This window comes from Balaenoptera ricei, chromosome 1 (genome assembly GCF_028023285.1).
Source record: "Balaenoptera ricei isolate mBalRic1 chromosome 1, mBalRic1.hap2, whole genome shotgun sequence".
In the NCBI taxonomy this organism is placed as follows: Eukaryota; Metazoa; Chordata; class Mammalia; order Artiodactyla; family Balaenopteridae; genus Balaenoptera; species Balaenoptera ricei.
The window spans coordinates 100,296,380-100,323,910 of record NC_082639.1 but is presented as its reverse complement, the minus strand read 5'-3'; the positions used below and the strand labels follow the sequence as shown (position 1 = coordinate 100,323,910).

The following is a 27,531-nucleotide window of genomic DNA, read 5'->3' as shown; positions in this document are numbered from 1 at the left end:
ATGGTGTCTTAACAGCTTAATTTGTCTTTGATTTGCCTATATATATCATAGTAACTTGTAGACAAACAGCAAAATATGGCGAGCTTTAATTTAGATTTTACAATGGTTCCTGAACATACAGTATGGCATATGTGAAATTATTTAGATATTATCTTTAGTTTTGATTGTAAGCCATATTAAGTTATATGCTTACCTTTGCATTACCTACTTTTTAGCGTAATTTTCAATCCAGAATATTTTTGTATTTTAAGATCTTTGTCTCATTCATTTTATAAACATGTAAATTATAGTGGCAAATTCAGAGAAGCTGAGAATAGGCTATTTAATTTGAGATTGCATACCTTAAGAAGCTTGTATGTTGACATTAGGCCTAGCAACTAACTTCTTTTTAATTATTGTGGCCAGAAACACCAGATGAAAATGGTAAAACCCAGAGAGCTGATGATTTTGTCTTGAAGAAAATAAAGAAGAAAAAGAAAAAGAAACACCGAGAAGATATGCGAGGAAGACGCCTTAAAATGTACAATAAGGAAGTACAAACCATCTGTGCTGGCCTGACCCGCATCAGTAAGGAAATCCTCACCCAAGGACAAATAAATAGCACTTCAGGAGTTAATAAGGAGTCCTTCAGGTATCTGAAAGATGAACAGCTGTGTCGATTAAATTTGGGCATGCAAGAATATCGGGTACCCCAGGGAGTACAAACACCTTTTATGACTCACCAGGAACATTCTATTCGTAGGAATTTCTTAAAAACAGGTACTAAATTTAGCAACTTTATTCATGAGGAACACCAGTCCAATGGTGGTGCTCTTGTCCTTCATGCTTACATGGATGAACTCTCATTTTTGTCTCCAATGGAGATGGAGAGATTTTCTGAGGAGTTTCTTGCTTTGACATTCAGTGAAAACGAGAAAAATGCTGCTTACTATGCTTTAGCAATAGTGCATGGAGCGGCCGCTTATCTCCCAGACTTCTTGGACTACTTTGCTTTTAATTTCCCCAACACTCCAGTGAAAATGGAAATTCTGGGCAAGAAAGATATTGAAACAACCACCATTTCAAATTTTCACACTCAGGTAAGGTAAAATCATTGTTAAATTATTTAGTAAATACAGGTTACAGTATCTCAAAAGTATTAACTTCATTCTGTTGCATAGCACATACCAGCACACTTTTGATTAAAATTCATGGTGGTAAAAGTGGTTAAAATTGTTTTTTTATAACTCTGATTGAAAAATCTTAATTCCTGAAGTTCTTTGGGATGTGGCTTGTTACTTGCTTGGTCTAAGAAATGTTTTATACATGTTTTACGTCATTTTTTGTGGAACAAATTTTTGTGGAAAATCAGCTTGAAAACCAATTCAGTTTTTCACAAATTGGATAATGTTAGTATGGAGGATGTGATTTCGATCTGATAGCCTCAAGGTAACTTTAGTTAAGACTTAGCTTTTATGTCATAGTAAAACACATGAGGGCATTGGCCTGTTTATTTGTCAGGTTTTTGCTGTTCTTGTTTCTCTTCTTTCAGTAACTTGTTGGCAGTCTATCCCAGAAACATACCCCATTTATGTGACTTGGAAGTGTCACTAGGAAGACCGCCATAGGCTCTGCTCCTTCTGCCTTTGCACTGTTGTAGGTGAAGACATTTTCTAAAGCCTTGCTTGGGCAGCTAGGCTTAAGTCAGCAGGGAAACCTCTCCTTCCTAACCAGTGGTTTTTAACCAATCATTTTTTCAGTGAAGTTATTTTAGGGCATGAAAAGTGGTTGATAATGTGTCCTAGTTTTTTTCTTGCTTGCTTTTCTCATAAGGATTATGAACATGAATGGTCAGCTATAAGTTTGTATTATAGATATAAATTCTACACAAGTTTAGTGGAGAATATTTCATTTTTAGAGATTTATGATTATATAACCTATTTTTTCAGGTTATCTAATAATTTGCTGCCATTCTTTTCCTTAAGATTTTTTTTTAGGTAAATAGACTTGCATAATAAGACTCTCAGCTGCCTGCATTATAGTGGTTTCAAGCCACTTACATATATATGAAACCTTCTCTAATTTGAATCTTTTTAGTGATTCTTATCATCCTTACCTCCAATGAGGGGAGTATCCAGTATAGATTTACGAGCTTCAGAATTTCTCTAATTGAAGTTCTCTCTGCAGTAGAGAGAGCAGGAGCAGCCAATCTGGAGAGGTCGCAAGATGGGGCTGCCCAAGACGTTGGAACACGATGTGCAATAAAGGGCTTCGTCTTGGATTTTGGCCTTGTTACCACAATCAGGTACCGAAGTGCTGACTTTTGTAGTAGATTTTGTTTTTTCTTTTTTTTTTTTTAAAGGAGTTTTGCCCTTTGAAGGTTAAGGAATCCTATTTTTATAAATATTGGAAAAGGGACTGAAAACAGTTCTTTTAATATAGTCCATAATCCTCCTAAGTCCCTATTTAACAAAGAAGGAAATTGCTGAGAGCAGAATTAGTGTGCTCTATCATTTTTTTAGTTTAGAAAAATGCAGCAGATTTTCTCTTCTAATTGATAGACCAGCAAGCATATCTGAGAAATAAGCCAGAAACTTGTGGGGAAAGAAAGTCTTGGTTTTGTAATGGTGACTTTTTAACTTTCATATTAGTTAGTCTCTAGAGGATCAAGCTTATATGTCAATAGACAGTACCCAGTCTAAATAGTTAATAGAAGAAAATATCTCTAAATATTCCCTGCTGATTTTTGTCCTCCAATTAATTTTTTAATGGAGCTGAAATTTAAATGACTGTACCAACAACTTACCTTGAGATTTACTTTGAGATTTATAAAATAACCACTTTTTAAGAACATATCAGTTTATTATTAAGTTAGATATCATTAATCACTTCAACCACATAAGAATATTGAGGACTATTAAGTAAGTCTTGTGCTCTGGTGATCCTGTAACTTAATTTTATTTATGAATTTTCAGTCATTGGAGAGACAGACGGAGTGCGTATGGGAGGTTGTCGTAGCCCATGAAACTATTTTGCAACTAAAATCTTTGGCATATGTTGGGATGGAAGCTAATACAGTAGTTCAGATTTGTTTAGCACTTCATGGTTTATAGAAATGCTTTCACATTCGTATCTTAATATTTGAAATAATCTGTGGGGTAGGTAAGCAATTTTATCTGTTTTCCATTGAAGAAACTGAGGCTTGGAGATGTTCATTGTTATACAGGGTCATGTAGCTAGTATATAGAAATAGGGAATTCCCTGGCGGTCCGGTGGTTAGGACTTGGAGCTTTCACTGCCACGGGCCTGGGTTCAATCCCTGGTTGGGGAACTAAGATCCCACAAGCCGTGGGGTACGCCCCCCCCCCCCAAAAAAAAAAGAAAAAGTATGCAAACCTAAGCCACCTGAACAATTGATAACATCGTTTTACCATACTCCTTCCCTCATTGGAGTATGAGACTAGTGCTTTTATTTGTCTAAACATTGGAGAAGAGACTGGTTTTATTTGTCTAAACATTCTGGTCAGTGAAATTAAAATATCTCAGTTTAACACAATATTCAGAAAGCTATTCTAATATTTTTCACAAATAACTTTAGATTGTTGGGAATTAAGTGAATACGTTAGGAATTCTGTGTTTTGTGAAGTCTTACGAAGTTCTGTTAAGCCTATAAATAAAGCGAGGTAAGTTTATTACCTTATAGACACAGTTAATAGAAGTTATTTATAGTTTAAATATGTAGCCATGGTAATTATTCATGACTATAGTTCAAGACAGTTTATTCAGCAAACATATATTGAGAACCTACCATGCATGTACTGCACAATCTGTTCTTAAAAGGACTAATTGATGAGCTCAATCTAGTGGAAGAGATGAATAAACCAGCAATTATAATATAGTTTGATAAATACTAGAATAGAGGTATATATAGGCAAAACCCTATAATAGAGGGAGCACAGTTTGTGGTTTTACCTAACTCAGGCTTGAAGTGATTGGAAAAGGCATTTTAAAGATTGTGATGCTTGAGTAGAGTCTTGAAAGAAGATTACTTAGCATAATAAGGGCATTTTAAGCAAAGCGAATAATGGCCTATGCAAACACATGGAGTCATTAGAGAATGTGGCACTTTCAAGGACCTGCAAATCGCTTGACATGGCAAGAGTACATGCTGTTAAGGGGAGTTAACACTGGAGAGATAGACAAAATCAGACTTGTGAAGAGCTTTGTATGATGTGCTAAAAAAAAGTTAGTACTTTTTCCCAAATGTAATGGAGAATCATTGGTGAATTTTAATAGGGGAGAGGTATCAAGTTATGTTTGCAAAGATTACACAGTAGTCTGAAGGGTGGAATTGAGGAGGAAAATGAGATTGGAAGCAAGAAGACTGGTTAAACCAGTTACTGTGGTAACTAGATCGGAAATGATCCATGTCCAGGCTGATATTGACATTAGAGAGGAAGAAATGAAATTTGAGAAATAATTAGAACATGGGATTAATTGCACTTGATGAGGGAGAAGGATGGAGTCTTAAAAAATGTGGTTTGGGCAAATGGGTGGATGGTGGTGCTGGTCACAAAGTCAATACAGGGTTGAAAAAGTTGGTTTCTAGGGGTGTAAGGTATTGATGAGTTCAGTTTGAGATATTTTATGTTGAGGTACTTGTGAAGACTAACAGAAATGTCTGTTAGGTAGTTGAGTAAATGGATCTAAGACTGGGAGACATCTAGGCTGGAGATGAAGAAGTTGGACCATTAGCACGTAGGTGGTCCAGGGACAGCGTTAGAAATGGAAGAGATGAAGCTATGAATGGAATTCTGTGATGCACCCACATGTATGAGGAGCATGGGAAGAGATCAAAAAGAAAGAGAGGTAGAAGGAAGGTTACAGTATAAGTTTTCTAGATATTAAGAATGATGGAGGGCTTAAATATCATGTCCGTATTAGGGGTCAAGTAAGATAAGGACAGAAAAGTGTTAGGTTGCTTAATTAGGAATTTAATTGGACACATTATCAAGACCGGTGCTTTGCAAAGAATGACCATCTAAATACTGTAAATTACGCTTCTTTTTTTTTTAGAAGCTTGCTACTTGCTCTATGAATAAATTTGATATCACCAGGGAGCTTATTGGCAATGCAGACTCTCAGACCCCTACCCAGATCTTCTGATTCAGAATCTGCATTTTAACAAGCTCCTCAGGTGATTCATATGCATATTAAGGTTTGAGAGGTACTACTTGAGAACTCACCTGTTCTATCTGGAGGAAGTAAAATGTAAGTTTGTTTTGTGCAAGAAAAATTACAGCTTCTGTTACTTCTGTATTTTTAAATTATTGTAGTAACAAAGCTAGGATGCACATAGAGGTGGTTGTTTTTTTCTTTTACTGTTCTATAAAACTCAATTGTTTTAACACCAAAAGAGGTAAGTTCATGATAAATAGCAATTGAAGCACCAAGCTGATCCTCAAATTTGATTACTTCTCTCTCAGCAGTTGATATAGGATAACTTTGTAAAGTTGAGTTTCCAATCTAAAGGACTACATATGTATTGATACAGTATGGTATTTTTATAATTCTGTAGGATTATTCAGGTCTAATTAAGTTTTAAATAGTCATTGGTTAATAACAATTTTGACCAAAAAGTTTTAAGTGTTTGTGGAATCTTTTGGTCAGTTAATAGAGAAAAATTAGTGTTCACTTAGAAATTTTTTTTTTTTTTTTTTTGCTTAGCTGCTATATCTTGTAATTATTGGCTACTTGAAAACTTTTTTTTAATGGTTTTCAACTTTGAAGTGTGATAGTTCTGCAATAAGTATGCAATCCTTTGCTCTCCTCCTTATAAAAATCCTGTGGCAGCTGATAAACGGATTGAAAATTCAGATATTCTTCTGGTCATTTTATGGACTAAAAGGATTTTAGAGCAAGTGGGGGCCATTTCCAAGCCTTTGTTTTATAGATGAGGAAGGTCACATTTTGGTTGACCTTTCCCAAGGTTAAATAGTGGCAGATCTTCAAAGAGGAATTGTTTTTTCCTCTGTCTCTGAATGGTGTTTAATCCTGTAGGTGAGGGTTTAGCAAATTTTAATGTGCCTATAAAATGCACGTTTTGATTTTGTAGGTCTGGATTGGGGCTTTAGAGTCTGCATTTCTAACAGGCTCCCAGATGACGTTGATGTTGCTGGTCCAAGAATCAACAAGGCTATAAGTGTTAGATTCTATACATGAATTGCAAATAGAAGCAACAAACAACACTAAAGTATATGTGAAGTTAAATGGGGAGTTGTTTTAAATATCACCATCTGAGACTGTTTTCACCTTGTAGTATCTTAAGTAATTGAAGGTTGTATATGGAGATGAAGGGTATGTGGTAGGGGAGGGAGGGGATTGATTTTACACATATGTCTAGCATAATAGGATTTTGTTCTCTTTATCTGGCAGATGTGCGTATTTTAAGTTCTGCTTTTTTTAAAAAAAACCTTCTCCATATGTATAATATTGAAATCTTTTACTGAGGATCATACTCTTTAACTTCAGGTGGTAGTAGAAGTTCTTACAACTGTTACTGTTACCGCTATAAAATGGTAATGTCTACTGTTCCAGAGAAAGTCAGCAAGTGTTATTTCTTCATTGTGTGTTGTGGTAAGGCTTAAAACGGGCTTATTAGGTGTTCCTCATCTTTGAGTAACATAATTAACATGTTATAGTGTACTGCTAGCACTAATTAAGAGAGTAGAACTAGTAGAGTGCTTTGTAGCTTGGTAAATAACTTCGAAACTCTTAAGGAACTACACATCAAGTGTGTTACATAAAAGGAGAAATAAATATTTTAGGTAGCTGACTTTATAAAGCAGCATAAAAATGGTAGGTTCTGGGTTTTTTTTTTCTCATTCTAAGTACAGTTTATAATCAACTCATTTTGACTCACACTGCTATATTTTTAAAGTGGGAATGTCTTTCTGTTCACAGGTCACAAGGTTAGGAAGATTGCTGGCTAGCTTTTTCCTTTCTGTTTTTTAAACAGCCCGAAAAGGCTTCTTCCTGAAACATGAGTTCTGCGTGATAATTACTAACCCCCGCCCACCTGCCACTCCTCCTCCAGGGTTTTTCCATATTGTGTATTTCTAGCTTGGTGTTCTTCTAAGTTTTTCTTTTTTAAAAAGAAGTTTTGTTTGTTTGTTTTCTAGAGCAGTTTTTGGTTCACTGCAAAATTGAGAGGAAGGTATGGAGATTTCCCATATACTCCCTGCTCCCACATATGCATAGCTCCTCCCACTATCAACATACCGCCCCCCCCCCCGCCCCCGCCAGAGTGGTACATACATTACAATTGCTGAACCTACACCGACACATCGTAATCACCCAAAGTTCATAGTTTACATTACAATTCACTCTTGGTATTGTACAATTTATGGGTTTGGACTAATGTATAGTGACAATGTGTCCATCATTATGCTAACATAAAGAGTATTTTCACTGCCCTAAAAATCCTCTTTGCTCTGCTGAATTCTTCCCTTTCTCCCCTTCTCCCAACCCTTGGCAACCACCGATGTTTTTAGTGTCTCCATTGTTTCAACTCTAAAAGAATGTCATATAGTAGGAATCATATAATATGTAGCCTTTGCAGATTGGTTTCTTCCACTTAGTAATATACATTTAAGGTTCCTCCATGTCTTTTCATGGCTTGATAGCTCATTTCTTTTTAGGGCTGAATAATATCTCATTGTCTGGATGTACCACAGTTTATTTATCCATTCACTTACTAAAGGACATGTTGGTTGATTCCAAGTTTTTTCAATTGTGAGTAAAGTGGCTATCTTAACTGATTTATGGCTATCCTTATTAAAAGGTGCGTTATTGGGAGCACAGCTGAGCTTATTTAACACTCAGCAATTGTTATAGTATAACTTTGTAAAGTTGAGTTTCTAATCTAAAGAACTATGTATGTATGGACACAGAGCAATATATATATATTCAAATTTTAAACTTTTATAGATATTATAAATAAATTTAAAAATTTAACGCATGCAAAGCTAACTACTATTTTCTTATAGTCATTATCCCCCTATGTACAAATTGTCCTCCCCTACCCACTGTACCTTCTGATTTTACTCAAGACTGAGTTTTCCCTGTTTGGCATTATGTCTCTTGCTTCCACAGCAGCCTTACTTTTTTTGTTTTTTGCTCTCTACGTACCTCCCTCCAATCCTCATTACACTTACTTCTTCCTCCACTGTGCCCCCAACGCATTCTTTGGGAAGTGGTAGAACTCAATTTGTTCTTTGCTTTCAGTGGCATTTCCAGGCCAGAGTTTCTCAAATATGCCAGATCCTAAGAATAATCTGGGGTTGCTAGTTCCAAACACATATTTAGAATCTCAGGTTCCATTCCTGGAAATTTTCATTCATTAGGTCTGGAGTGAAGCCTGAGATAAATTCAATTCCTATGATCAGACAAGTTTAAGAAACACTGTTTTAAGCTGTATGCCATCTACCAATACTCACATTCCCTTCATTTGACCAGTAGATACAATCCTCTTAGAATTTCATAGAATCATAAACCAAGGGCTTTTGGAGATAATCTTGTCTAACTTCTACCTAGTGCAAATGTTTTTGAAAATCAGTTTTGGATTGATATTTATTCAGGAGCTTGTCTCTTCATAACGTTTCATAAGGCCTCCAGTGGGCCCTCAGCATTGTGTAGGAAACTTCTTTTCTTTGGTCAACTTGCTTGCCTTTTCTTCATGATGATTGTTCAGACTTTTTATCTGTATACATCTTTTCTGCATTCCCTCCTGTTACGGTAGAGAAGCTATCTCACCTCCTCCTCAGAAGTTAATCCTTCTGCCTGTGTTCTGGATTCTATCCCTCACCCTGTTTAGGATTTAAAAAAAATTGTCACAAAGTATACATAGCATGAAATTTACTATTTAACTATTTTAAAGTATTCACTGGCGTTAAATACTTTTGCAGTGTTGTGCAACCATCACGACTGTCTGTTTCTAGGACTTTTTCATCATCCCAAACAGAAACTCTATACCCATTTGCTTAGGACCTTAACTCACCCCCATCCCATCTTTACCCCTTCCATTCCCATATAAAGAAAATTGCACATGATTTTAAGTGAATTCCTGCTTTATATGTTTCCTTTATTTTTATTAAAAGAATGTTTTTTTTTCTCCCCAGAAGTCAGTCTTTATTCTGAATATGAGGTTTATCATTTCTGTATATCTTCTAATAGTTTGCTATGCATGTATGAATGTATAAACAATGTATATAACAATTCTGTGTGATTTAACACTTTATAAATAGTATACTGCATGTATCATTCTACAGATTGCTTTGGTTCAACATTGCTTTTGAGAATTATGTTGATACATGTAATTCTAGTTAGTTCATTCATTTTAACCACTATATTTTTTTTGTTGTGTGACTATATCACTTTATTCTCCTGTTTTTGGACATTTAACATGTTTACAGTTTTGTAATATTACTGCGTTGAAGTAAGAATATATTTACAGGTCTATCCTGAGATGTATTGATATATCTTGTATATATCCCACGTATCCTATACATGTATATCCTGGGATTTCTGTTTGCCTTTTTCTCCTCTTCCGGGATTCCATGACTATTCTGTTGCCTCATTTCAGTGACTCAAATGAGACCTCACATGTCTGAAAAGACTTTCTTCTACCATTACATTTGATTGGTAGTTCAGATAGGTGTGGAATTCTAGGTTGGAGGTCATTTTTCTGCAGATTTATAAAGGTGTTACTCCACTGTCTTTATTTAAGCTTCTAGTGTTGCTACTGAGAAATCCAATGTCAAGTTGTCCTGTTTTTTCTCTCTGGAAGTTTCAAAACCTCTTTCCTATAAAATTTCAAAACACTGAGAATAATGTGTCTTTAGATGGGTCTTTTGTTTGTTGTTTTTTGATTTTTAATTTATGAAATATTTCAGACATATAAAGAGGGGTAAAGAATAATAACAAACACCTGTGTTCTTACCACCTGGCCCAAGGCATAAAGCATCACCAGTGTAGTTGAAAGCTACCTGCAACCTCTGTGATTTTCTCAGATCTCATTGGAATGAGTCTTTTTTTTATTCACTCTGTTGAACGTTTAGGTTTTTTCAACGTGGGAATGCATATCCTTCCGTTTGGGTAAATTTTCTATTATTTCTTTGTTAATTTCCTTACCTCAGTTTTCCTGTCTTTTTTTTCTAAAACTTTTGAGTTGGGTGTTAGGCCTCCTGGCTAAACCTTTAATTTTCTTATCGTTCCTTTTATTTTTCTTTGTCTTTTTATTCTACTTTCTGGGGAGATTTTACTATCTTCTTTTTCTCTTGTTGATTTATTTCAGCTGTAATACTTTGAATTTAAGAGCTTGTTCTTATTTTTTGTTTTTTTCATTTAAAAAAATAACTTTCCTGTTTTTATTTCATGGATGCAATATCTTCTTTGATCTCTCTGATGATATTAATTATACTTGTTTTGAAATTTTCTTTTATGCTCTAAGGTGTCTCTTTCATCAAGTTCATTTTTGCTTGTCTTAATCTTCTGTTTGTGTTAGTTATTTTCTTCAAACATCTGGTGATCTGTTTATGTTTAAATATGAGTCAGTACAAAACTGATTAGAAACTCTGTGAACAGAGCTAATAGGACTTATCATTTGATGACTGGGTAGGGAATCTGGCCATATCATTGTAGAAAAGCCCCCGATATCAGCATTTAGAGGTCTTTTCTTTGGGGCTTTTAATTTTTACAGCTGAGAATCCGCCACATTTTTGCCAGAGGAGCAGAGTAGCTAATACCCTTCTCTGCTAGAATTCTTGGAGCTGAACTATGAAAGTAGGTAGGTGATTTCATCGTTAAAATATATGGAATTTTAATTCCCTCTTTTCAGTATACTGGGTCTCTTCCATACTTGTGCCTGGTATTTTTGTTTCTATAGTCTTCTGGTTAACTTCCTCCACAAAACAGATAGGATAAGAAAGAGTATAGGAGGGGGAGGTGGAAGGTAAGTAAGTGGAGGGGTCTGACTGACTCTTAAACAGACTTCAAACCCATCTCCTTTGTTTTAGTTCTATGCCTCGTTCCCCACCTTCTGTGACACTTAGCCTTTCCATGATTTTGTAGCACGAACTTGCTTTTTGGGTATCTTCTATACAGGTACTCAGTGTTCAAAGTTCTCCGTCTGCTAATTCCCCTGTACGTTTTTTTAACCTTCAAAAAATGTTTTGATAACTTGTATCTATCATTTTTGCTTCTGTTCTGTTTGAGCTTTTGGAATTTATAGCCTTTCTGTTTTACTCTCACTTGAGTGGGGTTTTGATAAGGAATATAAATAAATCATATGTTCCATCTGCCTTGTTTAACTAGCAGTCTTCTTCACCTTTACCAAACTCTTTGCGTTAGCATTAAAACATCACACAAGAGAAGACATAAATGGAAAGATACAGCACATTCTTGGATTAAGAAGAACCAACATCAAAATGACGATTTCCCCTAAATTATAAATTGAACATAATCCCAGTAAAAATACCAATAGTTGTTTTGTTCGGGACAGTCACCTGACTTGGAAGTTTATATGAAAAAATAAACAGACAAGAACAGCCAGGAAAACTTTGAAAAAGAAAAGCAATGATGGAGGAGTGCCCTATCAGATACCAATACATTCTTTTTTTTTTTTAATTTTTTAATTTTTTAATTTTTTTCACACACACACACTGTATTTTATTTTTACAAGAGATAAATAGACTGACACCAAGCATTGTACATGGATGACCACAACAAAAGCAACAATGATTGCAATTACCAAACATGAAACACACTCATACTATGTCATAATATTGACATTCAGTCCAGTAATCCTCCACTGTAACAGCTCCTTTACTTTGCAGTGAGAATTGATTTTTATATTCTTTGCCTCTGAATCCTTGTTGGATTTTTTTTTTTTTTAATTCAGACAGAAAGTCACAAAAATTATACTCATCCTCATCAGTTCACTCAGTCCCATGTAATTAATTTTTTTTTTTCATCTTGATCTTTTGTTAGCACTTTTATGAGTTCATCAGTTTTTCATTAGAGTTCTGAAAATGCTTATTCATTCAGTTCAGCAGTACAGTCAGTTACCAGAAACCTGTACTTGTCAGAGTCTTTTCCATGAATTTCTTAAAGATGAAACCCTTTTATAGGAACATATTTGCAAAAGCATCAGAGTACACACAGAACTGTCTGTAAATGACAAAAGACTTAAAAATGACCACAGTTAAAAATTTGATGAAAGTTCATAATAATGCAGTTGACAAGAAAATTAGTTATTTCTGAGATATACATTTTAAGGTAATAACTAGGATTATGACTTATAACATTATACCAGAACATATAAGATTTTTAGACATTCAGACATTATATGAAATTTCAGACATTATATGAAATTTCTAAAAATCTTATATTTGTATTTGTATGGAAATATGTATGGAAATATGTTAATATAAATGTTTCAGACATTACATGAAATTTCTAAAAATCTTATATGTTCTCTGACCGCTTAACAACTCCTTTACATTGCCTTTTTTTTTTTTTTTTTTTTAAGGTTTTTTTTTTTTTTTTTTAATTATTATTTATTTTATTTTATTTTGGCTGTGTTGGGTCTTCGTTTCTGTGTGAGGGCTTCCTCTAGTTGCGGCAAGCGGGGGCCACTCTTCATCGCGGTGCGCAGGCCTCTTACTATCGTGGCCTCTCTTGTTGCGGAGCACAGGCTCCAGACGCGCAGGCTCAGTAATTGTGGCTCACGGGCCTAATTGCTCCGCAGCATGTGGGATCTTCCCAGACCAGGGCTCGAACCCGTGTCCCCTGCATTAGCAGGCAGATTCTCAACCACTGCACCACCAGGGAAGCCCTACATTGCTTTTTGTCAACTTTTCTTTCCCTTTTTTTTTTTAATTTGGAGCTTTCCAAGACCCCTGTTCTTTGGACTCCGTATTTTCTCTAGTCAGGTCTCTTTTAAGACTAAAGTTCCAATTACTGACAATGACTAGGATTTGTATCCTCAGTACCCATCTCTTCTGATTTCAGCAAATTACCACAAACATAGTACCTTCAGACAACAAAAATTTAGTCTCTTACAGTTCTGAAGGCGCTGAAGGAGAATCTTTTTGTTTGTTTGCTTGTTTTTTTGTTTTGCGGGGTTTTTGTTTGTTTGTTTTGTGCCCCGCCCCCCTCACACTTCTAGTGGCCATCTGTATTTCCTGGCTTGTGGTCCCTTCCTCCATCTTCAAAGTGCATCAATCCAATCTCAGCTTCTATCACCAAGTCACCTTCTCCTTTCTGTGGTGAAATCTCCCTCTGCTTCCTTATGACAACTGTGATTACGTTTGGGCTCACCTGGATAACCCAGGATATCTTGCCGTCTCCAAATTCTTAATTTATTCACAGCTGAAAAGTCCTTTTGCCATATAAGATAACAGTCACAGGTTCTAGGGATTAAGACCTGGATATCTTTGGGAGCCGTTATTTCGCCTACTACACACTTCAAGCTCATCATGTCCCAAACTGAAGATATCACCTCCCCACCCAAACTTGGTCCTCTCCTCCAGTAGGAAGAGTGCTTTCTCTATGTGGTTGCAAAGGGCAGAACCTGCAAGACATCCTTGACACTCCTTTCTCTTCTCTATCATATCTAACTTTCTCCAAGTCCTTACAATTTTATCTTATGGTTATTTTTCAAATCTTTAAAAAATCAACTCCACTGATGTTAGCTTAGTTGGTTGTTTCTTATTTGGAATATTATAGAAACTTCCTAACTAGTCATTTCTCTTTCAGTGTCCCTTTGAGAAAACAAAAACAAAACCAAACCCCAAGCCCCCCTAAAAAAACAAAGGCAAATCTATTAACTTCCCTTTTACTACTTTGAATACTTCAGTTATTCCCCCAATTCTTAATGTGGTCTTCAAGGCTTTCCATAATCCAGCCACAGCTTGTTTCTCCAGTCTCATCTTCGTTTTTCTCTTTTGTTTTCTGTGTTTAGCATCATTAGCTTTTTTCTAGACCCTGAAAAGGGTGATGCTTAAGGGATTTTATTTCTGTTAAACTTGTTCTACAGATTTTAATTCAGTGTTACTTTGAGGAACAGTTTATCCCCTAGATCAGCATCCCATGTTCTCTTTTATAGTATCCTACAAGTGCCTGAAGACTTGTCACAGTTTATAATTAAATATTTGTTTAGTATATGCCTCTCTCTACTAGACTGTAAATTTCCAGGGGCCAAGGATGGGTCTGGTTTGCTGTATCTGTGTTTAGGACAGTGTCTGCATATAATATACAGTAAACTTTTATTAAATGAATGATACTGGCTTTCCTGTAATTCTTGTTCTTTATTTAAGGCTATATAAGTCTACTCTTCTGTGATAAGCTTCCAAGTATTTGAAGATTATTGTGTCCCCACTTTAATCATTTCAAGTCAAATACTTTTGAAATATTTTAAATTTCATCACTCTTCCTCCAATCTGTATGGTTTCCAAGTCACTAATCATCTTGATTGTTCTCTTTCGGGTGTGCTCTTGTAATAGACTTTTTTTTTTAGCCCAGAGCAGGAGATAATGCTCCAGATGTCATCTGTACAATATGGAGTATTGCCTCCCTTAGTACAAAGTATACAAGATATAGGCTAAACCACCATAACAAAGAGATCGCACATACAGTAGCGAGGACAAAATAAGTTTCTTTCTCAAGTAACAAGCCCAGAGGTAAGCAGCTGTGTTCCATGATGTCATCTAGGATTCTCCTTTCCTTCTATCTTTAAGTTTTGCCATTTCCTTTGGTGTTGTCATGTGCATGGTTGAACTTGGCCCTCAGAAGAGAGAAAGAGGAAATGGAGAGCAAGCCACTTAATTACATATGCTCTAGAAATTGCATATGTGACTTGTGCTAACATCTCATTGGCCAGAACTTAGTCACAGACCACACTTAGCTGCCAAGCAGCCATATGCCCAAGAAGTTCTGTTCCTTAGAAAAAAAAAAGGTGGGGGGGTAGAATAGATACTGGGGGATAATTAGTAATTTGTTTGTTTGGCATTAGTGTCACACAGTTGGTACATGTTGAATTTCTGGCCATAAATGTTGTCCATCTTCTAACTTGTGCTGTTAGTTTTTTAAATACATCACAAACATTAACATTTGTTAAATTATTTTATATAAGTGATAGATACTGTTAATCAGCTTTACTGCTATTACCTTTTTTTTTGGCCACAATTGAATGGCTGATTATTTCTAGACTCAGCAAACTTACATTCGGCAATTTCTCCTCTTCAGGTTTACTTTCTCTTTCCAAATAGGAAAGGATGCTTTATATTTATTCATGTCACATATTAATTATCCTAGGTGTTTGCATTTTTACGTTGTCTTCGAGTTCAGTGCTACACAGAATTTAGTGGTACTTAAATTAGGTAATCTTGGAGTACTGTATAAAAATGTTAATTCAGTCTCACTTTGTGTGCAGAATTTAAAGTAATGTGAATTCCTTCAAATTAATAATGCATTAAGAGTTGTATAGTCTCAAAGCTAGCAGGCCACATAAGTTGGTGAAAACTACCACATGGCAGTGTACTTCTTCAAGATTGGTCTCTTAAGTTATGTGAGATTTAAATTGTGACACATCTTTAGGACATTTACCACATAGCTTGAAAGCCTTTGTTGGAAGGAATTTCTGATAATTGGGAATAGTTGGGGGAGGTATTTGGAGGAGACTGGTATTTCTTTTATTAGCCCTGAAAGCATACTATTCCTAGAACTTGTACTAAAGTTAAATTCTGCTTTAGTTGTTTTAGGGTGCTTGGCTTAGAAAGGTTAGAATAATGCTTACTTAGAAAAGCTTCCTTATCTCTATGTCCCATAATCATCCTCTTTCCCAGACTGCCTCCCCTGGCTTTTAACAGCATGATGATCATACAAACGAATGGAAGGTAATTCATACAAATATATGCAAGGTAATTCTGGCCTGGGCGGTTGCTGTTTAAGGATCACCTAAGGAGATTTTTGGGGAAAGATTTGTAAGGAATTAAGAAATCTCTGCTATTTGATAACAAGATCTCAGACCTTTTTTTGGTGTGTGTGTATGTGTGGGATGACATTAAATTGTCTATGGAAAAAAAAAAACAGTGGGATGATTCTGAAAATGCTGCTAAAAAACTAGCACTAAAGAACTGTGTAAGAAATACTAGACGGTCATTTATGCTTTCTATTGAGGCAAAAGAGGTGGTATTTGAAACAGTAAGAAATGATTCTTAAAAAAAATTTTTTTTGACTGTTCAATAGAGACCCACCATTTAAAAGTATAATTATATGTTAGGCTTTTCAACCTAATCTGCATCTTACCTGAGGTAGAAAATGCTAGGTTACTGATCCAAGGTGGAAATCCTGGTTAGAATCCAGCATTTTTAGTCTCGTCATCTGTATGCACAGGATCTGTCTCTACATTTGAGAAACATTCATTCCGAATTGGAGGTAGGAATATAAAGAACATACATGAAAATGACTAGAAGAATAATATCAGCTTGTGTTGAATCAATTGGTAGATTCTGTTTGAAAGTTAGGATTCTCTGGGCTGCAAATTTGTATAGAATATGCCCGAAGTTTACTAGAGTTGGTACAGAGAAAATGTCTGTGCTTGCAGGTAACATTAGATTATGAAGGGATATCAGGAAGGCTTTCAGAAGAAAAATCTTGAACTCATCTTTGAAAATTAAGATTTAGGTTGACAGAAAAGAGGACATTCCAAGAAGGGCAGATTCAAGAGAAAAATCACTACAGATAGATACAAGTATGGCATAAGTTGGTTAGAGAAAAATATCAGCCTGCCTAGGGTGGAGGATCTTATATGGAAGTACTGGGAGATTGGATTTAATAACAGTCAACCTGGTATCTGGCCTGATGTGAAGGCTTTCAAGCTAGGGAGTACAAAATGAATATGGAAGATTAATTTGACAGTAGTCTTTTTTTTTTCCCCCTGCCCTGTCAGTTTAACTGTTTATTTACTGATTTTTTTTCCTAATAAAGATCACTTTAAAGTGTTCACAAAGTTCAAAAATCATCATTCTCAGAGAAGTTTATCTCAATGTTTTCAGTATTTCCTTGAGACGTTGGACCATGGACTAACTTTCACCTTGAAATTTCTGTTTATGGTTCATATATCAATGTATTTGTCAGTGTGCTAGGGTGCCTTTCTGTAACTATTGACTTTATCCAAGGTACTGACCGTTGAATTCTTAGCATGTAGAAGAAATAGCAACATTGGAAACAATACCCTATCCTGATTCTTATGTTATAGTGTACTTCAGTCCTTTCTCCCCCCCCTCTTTCATTTTATCTCAGGTCAACAGGACATACTGCTGTGGCACCTACCGAGCAGGTCCTATGCGGCAGATAAGTCTTGTTGGAGCAGTAGATGAAGAAGTTGGTGATTATTTCCCAGAGTTCCTTGATATGTTAGAAGAATCACCATTTCTGAAAGTGAGTGTTTTTCAGGTTATTAAAGTTCTGATCATTACTTAAATGGACACTTTCCATTAAAAAGTTTTAAGCTAATCTTATCTATTAAAATTTTTTTATCCAATGTTTTGAGTAGAAATGTTTAGAAAATTATTGGTGTAAAATACTTAACTTCAATTATTCTTTTTTACATATAAATTACTGTCTAATACATTTTTTTCTTCATACACACACACAAAATAACCTTAGAGCTTTCTTTTGGGTGTGAGGGGTTAACTTGTAAATAGTCTAAAAAATTTTTTTAACGTGACTTATTCTTCTGACTTCCAGATGACTTTGCCATGGGGTACACTTTCTAGCCTTCGACTCCAGTGTAGGTCCCAGAGTGATGATGGGCCTATCATGTGGGTAAGGCCAGGAGAGCAGATGATCCCTACAGCAGATATGCCAAAGTCACCCTTCAAAAGACGACGGTAAACATTTATTTTTCTCAAATAAGCAGAAGCACTTTTTTTTATTTGGTTGCTTATAGAGATGATTGAGACTTGAGCACAGTTTCAAAACCATTTTTCTAAATTATTTGAAGAGCTATCTTAAGTAAATCTTCCAGCTGTCAGTTCCTTAGTCCAGTGAACTCATTACACAGTTTCCAGAGTGAGGCATCCTTCCAAAAAACAAATTTCATTTTCACTTCTTTTCTTAAAACCTGGGTCCTAACTGCCTGCAAGATAAAGGTCTAAACTCCTTTGTGTGGTTTACAAGGATCTTTTCTAATCTGGCCCTAACAGTATCTCTTCTAGGTGTATCTGCTTTTAGTCTGCTCCAGTCATACTGAATTCAGTTTCCAAACCATGGTCTTTCACAACTCTGTGCTTTTGCACTGCTCTTTTTACTTGGAATGGCATCCCTTCCTCCATCTTCCTCTCTACCTGGCAAACTCTTAATGAATTTTCAAAACTTAACTTGTATGTCACTTCCTTTGTGAAGCTTTTCTTTGTTCCCTTAGATTTAGTCATTCTCTTCTCTGCTCACACATCATTCTGTTCATTAATGATCTGTTTACATGTTTTTGGTTTTTACTATAAATTTTAACCTTTCTGAGGACAGTCTAATTCTTCTCTGTCTTCATTAACATAGCAAGTGATCAGTATTTACTGAATGAAACCAATGATGTATTCTCCTACAGCAATTCATACTGGCCTAACATTGTTTCAGACAAAATTTATTTTGTTTAAAACAAATGTAGATTAACTTATTCTAGGACTATGAAAAAATCTCATTTAATGGGACTGAAAATTAGCAACTCAAAAAATAGCAACTCAAAATAAGTACCCAAAAGTGAGTTTTAATGGACTAGGCTAGACCTTACCTTAAAGCTCATGGGAGAATAATACTAGAGCTAAGTATGGAATAACCTTAGGTACTTGAGATAATCATGAAAATACTTTGTAAAAACTATTTATGAATGCAAGGTGGTGGCATGGTAGAACATGGCAGTAAACCAAAACTTCTGTACATTGCTAGACCATAGCAGTTTTTGTACATCATGATGATGAATCTTGATATTCTAAATTCTTAAGTAATGTATACATTTTTTATTCTATAATCCTTCCCAAAAGGAAATGACCATTGTTTGTTTCCTGATTATTATAAACTTAAAAAAAAAAAAAAAGATAATAGAAAAAAGTAAAAAGGCAAAAAATATCTATAATCCTACCCATTTAGGCACATTAACCTTTCAAATTTTGGTCCATATATACTCATAAATTTTCTTTTTACACAGATTAACTCATTCTTTACATGATGTTTACTTTAAAACTTGTTTTTTTTTCCCCCCTTAGGTTTACGTGTTATATTAAGATGCAGCCATATCATCATTTTTAAATGACTATGTAGTTTTGACTGTATGGTTGTATCAAGATTTATTTAACCAATTCTTTTTTCTTTTTTTAATAAATTTATTTTATTTATTTATTTATTTTTGGCTGTTTTGGGTCTTCATTGCTGCACGTGGGCTTTCTCTAGTTGCAGCGAGCGGGGGCTACTCTTCTTTGCGGTGCGCGGGCTTCTCATTGTGGTGGCTTCTCGTTGCGGAGCATGGGCTCTAGGCATGCAGGCTTCAGTAGTTGTGGTGCACGGGCTCTAGAGCGCAGGCTCAGTAGTTGTGGCGCAGGGCTTAGTTGCTCTGTGGCATGTAGGATCTTCCTGGACCAGGACTCAAACCTGTGTCCCCTGCGTTGGCAGGTGGATTCTTAACCACTGAGCCACCAGGGAAGCCCTAACCAATTCTTTATTAGTGTAAATTGTTTCCATTTTTTTCAATATAAATGGTGTTTAGACAGACATGACAGTGGTGTGCTGGAGCCAGTTTGTACCAGCTCACAGGTCATTATTAGCCTCGCAATTCCACATTGAGTGAGGTCACATTAGTAGCTTGAAATTGGCCATGTTGTGAGTATTTATACCACAGAAATCAGCATATCAGCTACAAATGAGCCATCTCCCCCCCTAAAGCCAATTGTTAAACATGTATGGCACATCATTGATTGTGGCCGGCTGGGTGGTTGGTTGATAGGTAGGTAGGTAGATAATATCTTTGCGCATGTGCCTGTTTATTTTCTTAGTGGAAATTACTAAAGGCTCAAAGTATATATACATTTCTAATTGACTTCCAGAAATGTACCAGTTTATATTCCCACCCATGTAGTAAAATAGTACCCTTTCCCCCATACCCTCCACTAACATTCTCTTTAACTTTGTTGATCTGATTGGACAAAAATGTGTTATTCTAATTTGTTTTTCTTTGAGGCGTTTGTATTTCTTCTTTTGTGATTCCCTCTTAATTTTCTTTACTCATATTTCTGTTGGGATGTTTTTCGTTTGTAAAAATCCCTATGTATTGTAACTATTAACTTTTTTTTCCTATGTTACAGGTTTTTCTCATTTTTTAATTTTAGCTTATGTTTTTTCTTTACTCATAATTTTTTTCAGTTTCTTTTTTCTTTACTCACAGAGAGTTTTATTTATATGTTGTCAGATCTGTCTTTTCCTCTGAGGTTTCTTTTTTAGTGGCAAACTTAGAAAGGCCTTTTCTCATTTAGTGTTATAAAATACTCACCTACATTTCCTCCTAGTACATCTGTGATTTCAGTATTTACATATTTTATCTACCTGGTATTGATTTCAGTATAGAGGGAGAAATTTAGTTTAATATTCTTTCCAAGTAATTAGGCAGTTGTAGCAACATCGTTTGTTTAATAATTTATTATTTCTCAACTAATCTGAGGTGCTATCAAATTTTATTTCTCTTGGGATTAAATATTCTTAAGAGGGGCATTCAAAAGCACTTTGAATTAGAGTGAATACATCAGAACTTAAAAAGTAATGTCATCTTTTTGTGTTAATGAGAATGCCCTGCTAATTCATATTCTGCTTTAAAACCATAATTAGGCTTTATGTGCTTTGTCAATAGATGTATTCTAATATTTGAAAGCCAATAAATGGCATTTAAAATGTTATGGGTAGGTATGTTTACTGCAGATCCATCTAGTAGGCTAATATTCATATTCTAAGGTTCCAATGGTTTGTTATCACTCAAAGGAATAATATACAAAAGGATCTTTCTTTTCTGTATTTCACCTAGATACTGAAAATCATGCCACTTTTTAGCTTGGTTCATACTTGGATCATGCTGATTTTTTTTTTTTTAATTCTGTTTTTCTTGTAGTTTCCTTCTTTGTTTTTAATATAAATTTATTTATTTATTTTTGGCTACATTGGGTCTTCGTTGCTGCACGCGGGCTTTCTCTAGTTTGCAGCAAGCGGGGGCTACTCTTCGTTGCAGTGCGCGGGCTTCTCATTGCAGTGGTTTCTCTTGTTGCAGAGCATGAGCTCTAGGGACATGGGCTTCAGTAACTGTGGCTCGCGGGCTCTAGGGTGCAGACTCAGTAGTTGTGGCGCACGGGCTTAGTTGCTCCGCGGCATGTGGGTTCTTCCCGGACCAGGGCTCAAACCCATGTCCCCTGCGTTGGCAGGCAGATTCTTAACCACTGTGCCACCAGGGAAGTCCTTGCTGTAGTTTCTGATTGCCTTTTTTTGAGGTGATACCATACACTTCTCTTGACCATATCCCTAATTATTTTCTATTCTGTTTATTGCTTAAGATACATTACTTTTTTCTAGAATCACACTGACCTCCTCTATGACTTTGGCTATTGCTTTTTTTTTTTTTTTGGCTGTTGCTTTTTTATATAGCCTCTTTTTGGGGGAGAATGTTGGTAGTTACATTGCATTCTTTGCTTTTATCATACCCTCAAGAATGCAGAATTTCAATCATACTGTCTGCTGTAACACATCACTTTTTACCTGGAAATCTTTTGGAGCTCTGTGTTTTCTTACTTCAGTGTGAAAAGCTTATTTCACAGTTATCTACCATTTGATGTTTCTTCTGCCTTAACCTGTGGTTGTCTTCTTTCTGGGTTTATTTCTTTTCCTTGCTTGACCACATACTCAAGTTATAGTCTATGAAAAGGAAGGTATTGAGTCATCATATGTCTGAAAATATCTTTTTCTGTCATTAAATATGATTGATAGTTTAGCTGTAGTCCAGAGGTTGTATTTTCTCTTAGGATTTTTTTTAGCATTGCCCCAGTGTCTTCTGGTATCTAATATTGTTTATGAGAAGTCTTAATGCCAGTGTAATTATTGTTCTTTTGTAAGTAACCTATTTTCTTTTCCTCTCTGGAAGCTTAATTTCATAATGATATGTCTTTGGGCTTTTAATTCTTATTTTTTAATCCTTTTTATTGTTTGGTGGGTACCTTAAACTGAAAGATTCATGTCTCCTTTCATTTCTGGGAATTTTTCTTGCTTAGTTGCTTCAGTAATCTCTTCATTTTCACTATTATTTCTTTCTGAAACTACTGTTGGCTGAATAATAGATCCCTCAGTTTGATTATCCTCGTATTTCTTATTAATCTTTTTGCTTTCAATTTTGGGACACTTACTTGACTTTTGTCTTCTGACAAAATCCTTACATTTCAGCATTGTATATTTTGGTCTTTGTCAGGCTGCTGTAGGCTGTTTTCACATATCTGGTGATTCTTGGTTGACCCGTTCGAATTTAGGAACACAGCATTGGGCTTACTGGGCATTCTATTTATATTTCAGTGAGGCTTGTCAATAGATAGGTTTCACTTCAGAGTTAACAGGCATAGAAGTGGGCATTAAAGGATATGTCCAAATACCAGAGGATTACGTTAGTTCTATTCATATGGTAAGTTCAATGTGTTTAGAGAAGAACATGCAGGATTTTTTTGGCTGAAAGTTTATCAGGATGCTTTTGGTTATAAGCAACAAAATTGATTCAGACTGGTTCATAAAATAAAATGTTATCCTGTATTTCAAGAAGTTCAGAGGGGTTGACTCTGAACCATGTAGTCAAATGACTGAGTGCTGTCATCAAGGAAACAGATCTTTTCCTTTTCTCTCCTCTGTCATTCTCTTTGCCTAGGCTTTGTATTTACAATGGCTTCCATTATGGTTGCTGGATGGCTATAGCAGTTCTAGGTATCACATCTGGATCTGGTTATATCTAAAAGAAGAGATTGTCCTTTACTTCTTTTTTAGGAGCCAGGAATCTTCGCAGAATTCTTAGCAGATTTCCTCTCATATTGCTAGCCAGAATCGATCAGTTCATGCTCATTCCTAAATCATTCACTGGCAAGGGGCATGAGCTTAGCATAATTTGCCAGAACTCATCAGGATCTACCTCTGGAGCTTGTGAATGAGGTTCCATATAGGGTAGGAGCAGATACCTAATAAAAATCAGAGTTCTTTCAGAGAAATTAAGATGACAGATGGATGCTGGTGGGTCACCCACAGTCTTCTGCATGAGGGTAAATGCCGGACTGTCCAAATTTCTACCACTAGGGTGGCATGTGACAGGTTTATGTGCAGATTTCACTTTATTTGCTCCCTTCTCAACCTTCCTTCTGTCCATTTGACTTCCTTTCTGTCCATTATCATCATACTAGCCTCTTTTGCTGCCATTCCCTTCTTGTATAGTCTAGGCCTGTGGCTTTCTCTGCTCAGTTTCATTAATCCAAGACACTTTTAATCATTTTTCATCTTCCAGAAATGTGTTGCTCTTGTTCATTCACTAATTCATTTCCTTTGTTGCTTCATATTCATATTATATTTGAGCACATAAAAAAGCAGAAGATAATATAATAAACTCCCATGTATTCAGTATCAACAGTTATCAATTCATAGCCAGTTCTGTTTCACCTATACTCCCATCCATTCTCCCACTATTCTCCCCCACCCCTACCACATTAGTTTGAAGCCTTTTACTTCTCTTTTAACGTGGAAGGAGATCGTGTAGTTGCTCAGGTTGCCATATTGAATTAAGTCTAGTAGAATGCTTAGAGACTTAAAAATGACTCAGGGTAAAGAGACATACAGCCTTGAACTCTGAGCTGTATTTTCTGTTGCTAGACAACTAAATTTTATATATTCAAACACTACAATTGTGCCAAATCAAAGATGCAGCTTCTATATTATTGTGACATACTGAGAGAAGAAGGTAATCACATTCAGCATTACACTATAGCGTGTTAAATGCTGATGATCGAAATCATTGAACCCTTTTCAGCCCTCATCTTATTTAAAATTTGGTGTTTTAGTAGACTTTTTGCCTTACTGCTGTTAATACTTTTTTTCCCCTCTTTGCTTCAAAACCAAATCAACTACAGATCAATGAATGAAATTAAAAATCTCCAGTACCTACCTCGGACCAGTGAACCCCGTGAAGTCCTCTTTGAAGATAGGACAAGAGCTCATGCTGATCATGTAGGTCAGGGGTTTGACTGGCAGAGTACGGCTGCTGTTGGGGTTTTGAAAGCTGTACAGTTTGGTGAATGGTAAGTTAATGGAACTCAACTGCAAGATTGGTTACTGTTGTCTTAAGAAAATGTGGACTCAATTTGAAAGGTTGGGGACAGTTTTTTAAAAATTATGGTAAAATGCACATAAACTAAAATTAAAATCTTAACCATTTTTAAGTGTACAGTTCAGTAATGTTAAGTATATTCATGTTGTTGTGAAACAGATCTCTAGAACTTTCTCATCTTGCAAAACTGTAACTCTGTACCCATTAATCAATAACTCCCTTTTCTCCTCTCCCCCAGTTCCTGGTAAACATCATTCTACTTTCTGTTTCTATGAATTTGACTACTTTAAATACCTCATATAAGTGGAATCAAACAGTTGTTGTTTTTTTGTGATTGACTTATTTCAGTTAGTATGATATCCTCAAGGTTCATGCATATTGTACCATGTGTCATAATTTCCTTACTTTTTAAGGCTGAATGGTATTCCATTATATGTATATGCCACATTTTGTTTGTCCATTTATCTGTCAGTGGACACTTGGGTTGCTTCCACCTTTTGGCTGCTATGAACAAATATCTCTTCATGTCCATGCTTTCATTCTTTTGGATATATACCCAGAAGTGGAATTGCTAGATCATATGGTAATTTATTTTTTAATTTTGGGAGGAACTGCTATACTGTTTTTCATAGAGGTTGCACCCTTTTACACTCAGTTGGGGCCCAGTTTAAACAAGGCTCAGAACATATTTAAAAACTGTATTTTACTTTGTTTTTTGTTTTTGTGCCTTCAGGGCCTTCAATATTGCTGTAGAGTTTGATCGGACGTTAGAGTTTGACTGAATTATGGTTCAATCACAGGTTAAGTATTTCAAGTTGAAGATCATTTAGCTTTTTTCCCCTCTCTACTTTGAAAGCTGGAAGGTGTGGCAATTGTGTGGCTGAGATGTATTCTGTCCATTTCTTTCCATCCTGATAATGACATTATAGGGTGACATGGAGATGGTGGGGCAAAGTGGTTAGAGGATTCAAATGCATCTAGTTTAGAATAAAACTGTTTTTAGTCATTGATGTTTTAGTTTTATAACAACTAATTTTAATTTTGAAAAAAAATGCTTTATTGGTGTTTTACTTTTTTTTAAATTGACTAAAGAAACAAATGTATGCTTCGTCCTTAGGAGTTATGCATCTATTTCTTTGCTAGTATAGCAGTTCCAGGAACGGGAAGATTGAAATTTGTCATCATTTTCCATTATGAGATGCTTGTTTCTAAAGCTTAATTTTGTTAATTTTAGGAGTGACCAACCTCGCATAACCAAAGATGTGATTTGTTTTCATGCTGAGGATTTTACTGATGTTGTACAGAGACTTCAGTTGGACCTTCATGAACCTCCAGTTTCCCAGGTAATAACTTTTGCTTTTTTATTACTCTTTGAATGAGATTTTGGAAATAAGTATCCGTACCTATTTAATTTTGCATTTTATCTTATAGTTGGATACATGGGATAGTGAATTTAATTTTATTACTATTAAAGGCTGTTTGTGGAGGGTGTTGAAAATCATTAAAACGGAGCTTCCCAAGTAGAATGCTTAAGATCCTTCAGTCTTTGGGATGCCAGGTGGGCCTGGGATGGTCAGAGGGCCCAGGATAACTCAGTTCTGGCCATGAGCAGTCTCAGCTGTTAACCCCATTGCCCTGCGTGTCCTCACCTGCAAAAGGTTGAAAGACACTGAAGGAGCAGACAAATGTTGCCCTTATGTGGGTCAAAGAATATTGATATTTAGTTGCATTTTGAAATTCTTATTTAAATGATTCCCTAGGCCATCCTAATTTTAACCTGTACTTTGTTACTAGAAATGTAGTAAAATACGAGGAAAAATGTGTCTCAAGAATTGTAGGAAATTTTAGAAAGTTGTATATCATACAGTGTTGTTTAGCTTTAATTAGATCCTACTGTTTTCCTGTGCTAATTATAATATTTTATTTGACTACATCTTTACATATTTTACTTTAAAATCTCATGCAACGTTTTTCCTCTCTTCAGTGTGTGCAGTGGGTGGATGAAGCGAAACTAAACCAAATGAGACGGGAAGGCATTCGTTATGCTAGAATTCAGCTGTGCGACAATGATATCTACTTCATCCCTAGAAATGTCATTCATCAGTTCAAAACAGTGTCAGCAGTGTGCAGCTTAGCCTGGCATATAAGGCTGAAACAGTACCACCCTGTTGTGGAAGCCTCTCAAAACACAGAAAGCAGTTCTAACGTGGACTGTGATTTAACTGGAAAGAGAGAATTAGAAGTTGACTCCCAGTGTGTGAGAATAAAAACTGAATCTGAGGAAACATGCACAGAGATGCAGCTTTTGACAACTGCTTCATCGTCCTTCCCACCTTCATCTGAACTTAATCTACAGCAAGATCAGATGACTCAGCCTATTCCAGTTTTAAAGGTGGAAAGTAGACTGGACTCTGACCAGCAACACGATCTACAGGAACATTCAAGCACTCCTGTGTGATGTGTACATACTCAAACACATTTTTTAACTTTTTTAAATTTTGATGTGAAGTTATAGTTTTATAACTGGCTTAAGTTAAGTTTTATTGGAGAAATCTTGCCTATAATTCTATAAAGAGAAATGACATTCCACAAATGTCAAGCATATCTTTTTTACACAGATTATGCAAAGTTAAGAGTTGTATCTTATCCCGTTAGTACAGTATGTAATAGTGGGTCTGCTGCTACTTTCTGTTTTAAGGTGTGAGGTAACAATTCAATCTCTTCTTCAAATCAAAATGAGAATTCTCTGGAATAACAGATTCTTATTTGGTAAATAATTCACTTCCTTTGATTTTATCTTGCCTTGTCTCTTGCCATATTTGCTGTTTTTATGATAGAAGATCAGATTTATGGTTTAGTACTTGTGCTTTTATGGCACAGATTCAATTTCTACAGTAAAAATGGCATAGGTCACAGGCAAGAATTCCTGCATCTTGTACATGGGCAAGTCAGTTATTTAGTTCCAACCATAAAGAACAGATAGTTTCTAAGGAATTCAGTGGCTCTCTGATTTCTTAACTAAAGAGAAAGCACAGCACTTTCTGATCCAAACTGTCTTTTTTTTGTATCTGTTATTTAAAGCCCAGTGGATATTTCAATTAAAAATATCTAAAGATGAA

The 27,531-nt window shown here is 35.6% G+C and overlaps 1 protein-coding gene across 2 annotated transcripts in view; it reads left to right on the top strand.

The window, feature by feature from the left end:
- Nucleotides 1–27,531, top strand: part of RSBN1 (round spermatid basic protein 1) — a 39,395-nt gene extending 11,864 nt beyond the window's left edge. The window contains exons 2-8 of one of the 2 annotated variants that reach the window (XM_059928236.1): nucleotides 406–631; nucleotides 2,167–2,284; nucleotides 17,344–17,481; nucleotides 17,791–17,933; nucleotides 24,216–24,383; nucleotides 25,647–25,755; nucleotides 26,397–27,531. In XM_059928236.1, coding sequence (XP_059784219.1) covers nucleotides 406–631; nucleotides 2,167–2,284; nucleotides 17,344–17,481; nucleotides 17,791–17,933; nucleotides 24,216–24,383; nucleotides 25,647–25,755; nucleotides 26,397–26,870 — 1,376 coding nt within the window. In that variant the 3' untranslated portion in view covers nucleotides 26,871–27,531. Of the gene's footprint in view, nucleotides 1–405; nucleotides 1,080–2,166; nucleotides 2,285–17,343; nucleotides 17,482–17,790; nucleotides 17,934–24,215; nucleotides 24,384–25,646; nucleotides 25,756–26,396 lie in introns of both variants that reach the window. The other variant, XM_059928226.1, reaches the window with a different exon arrangement.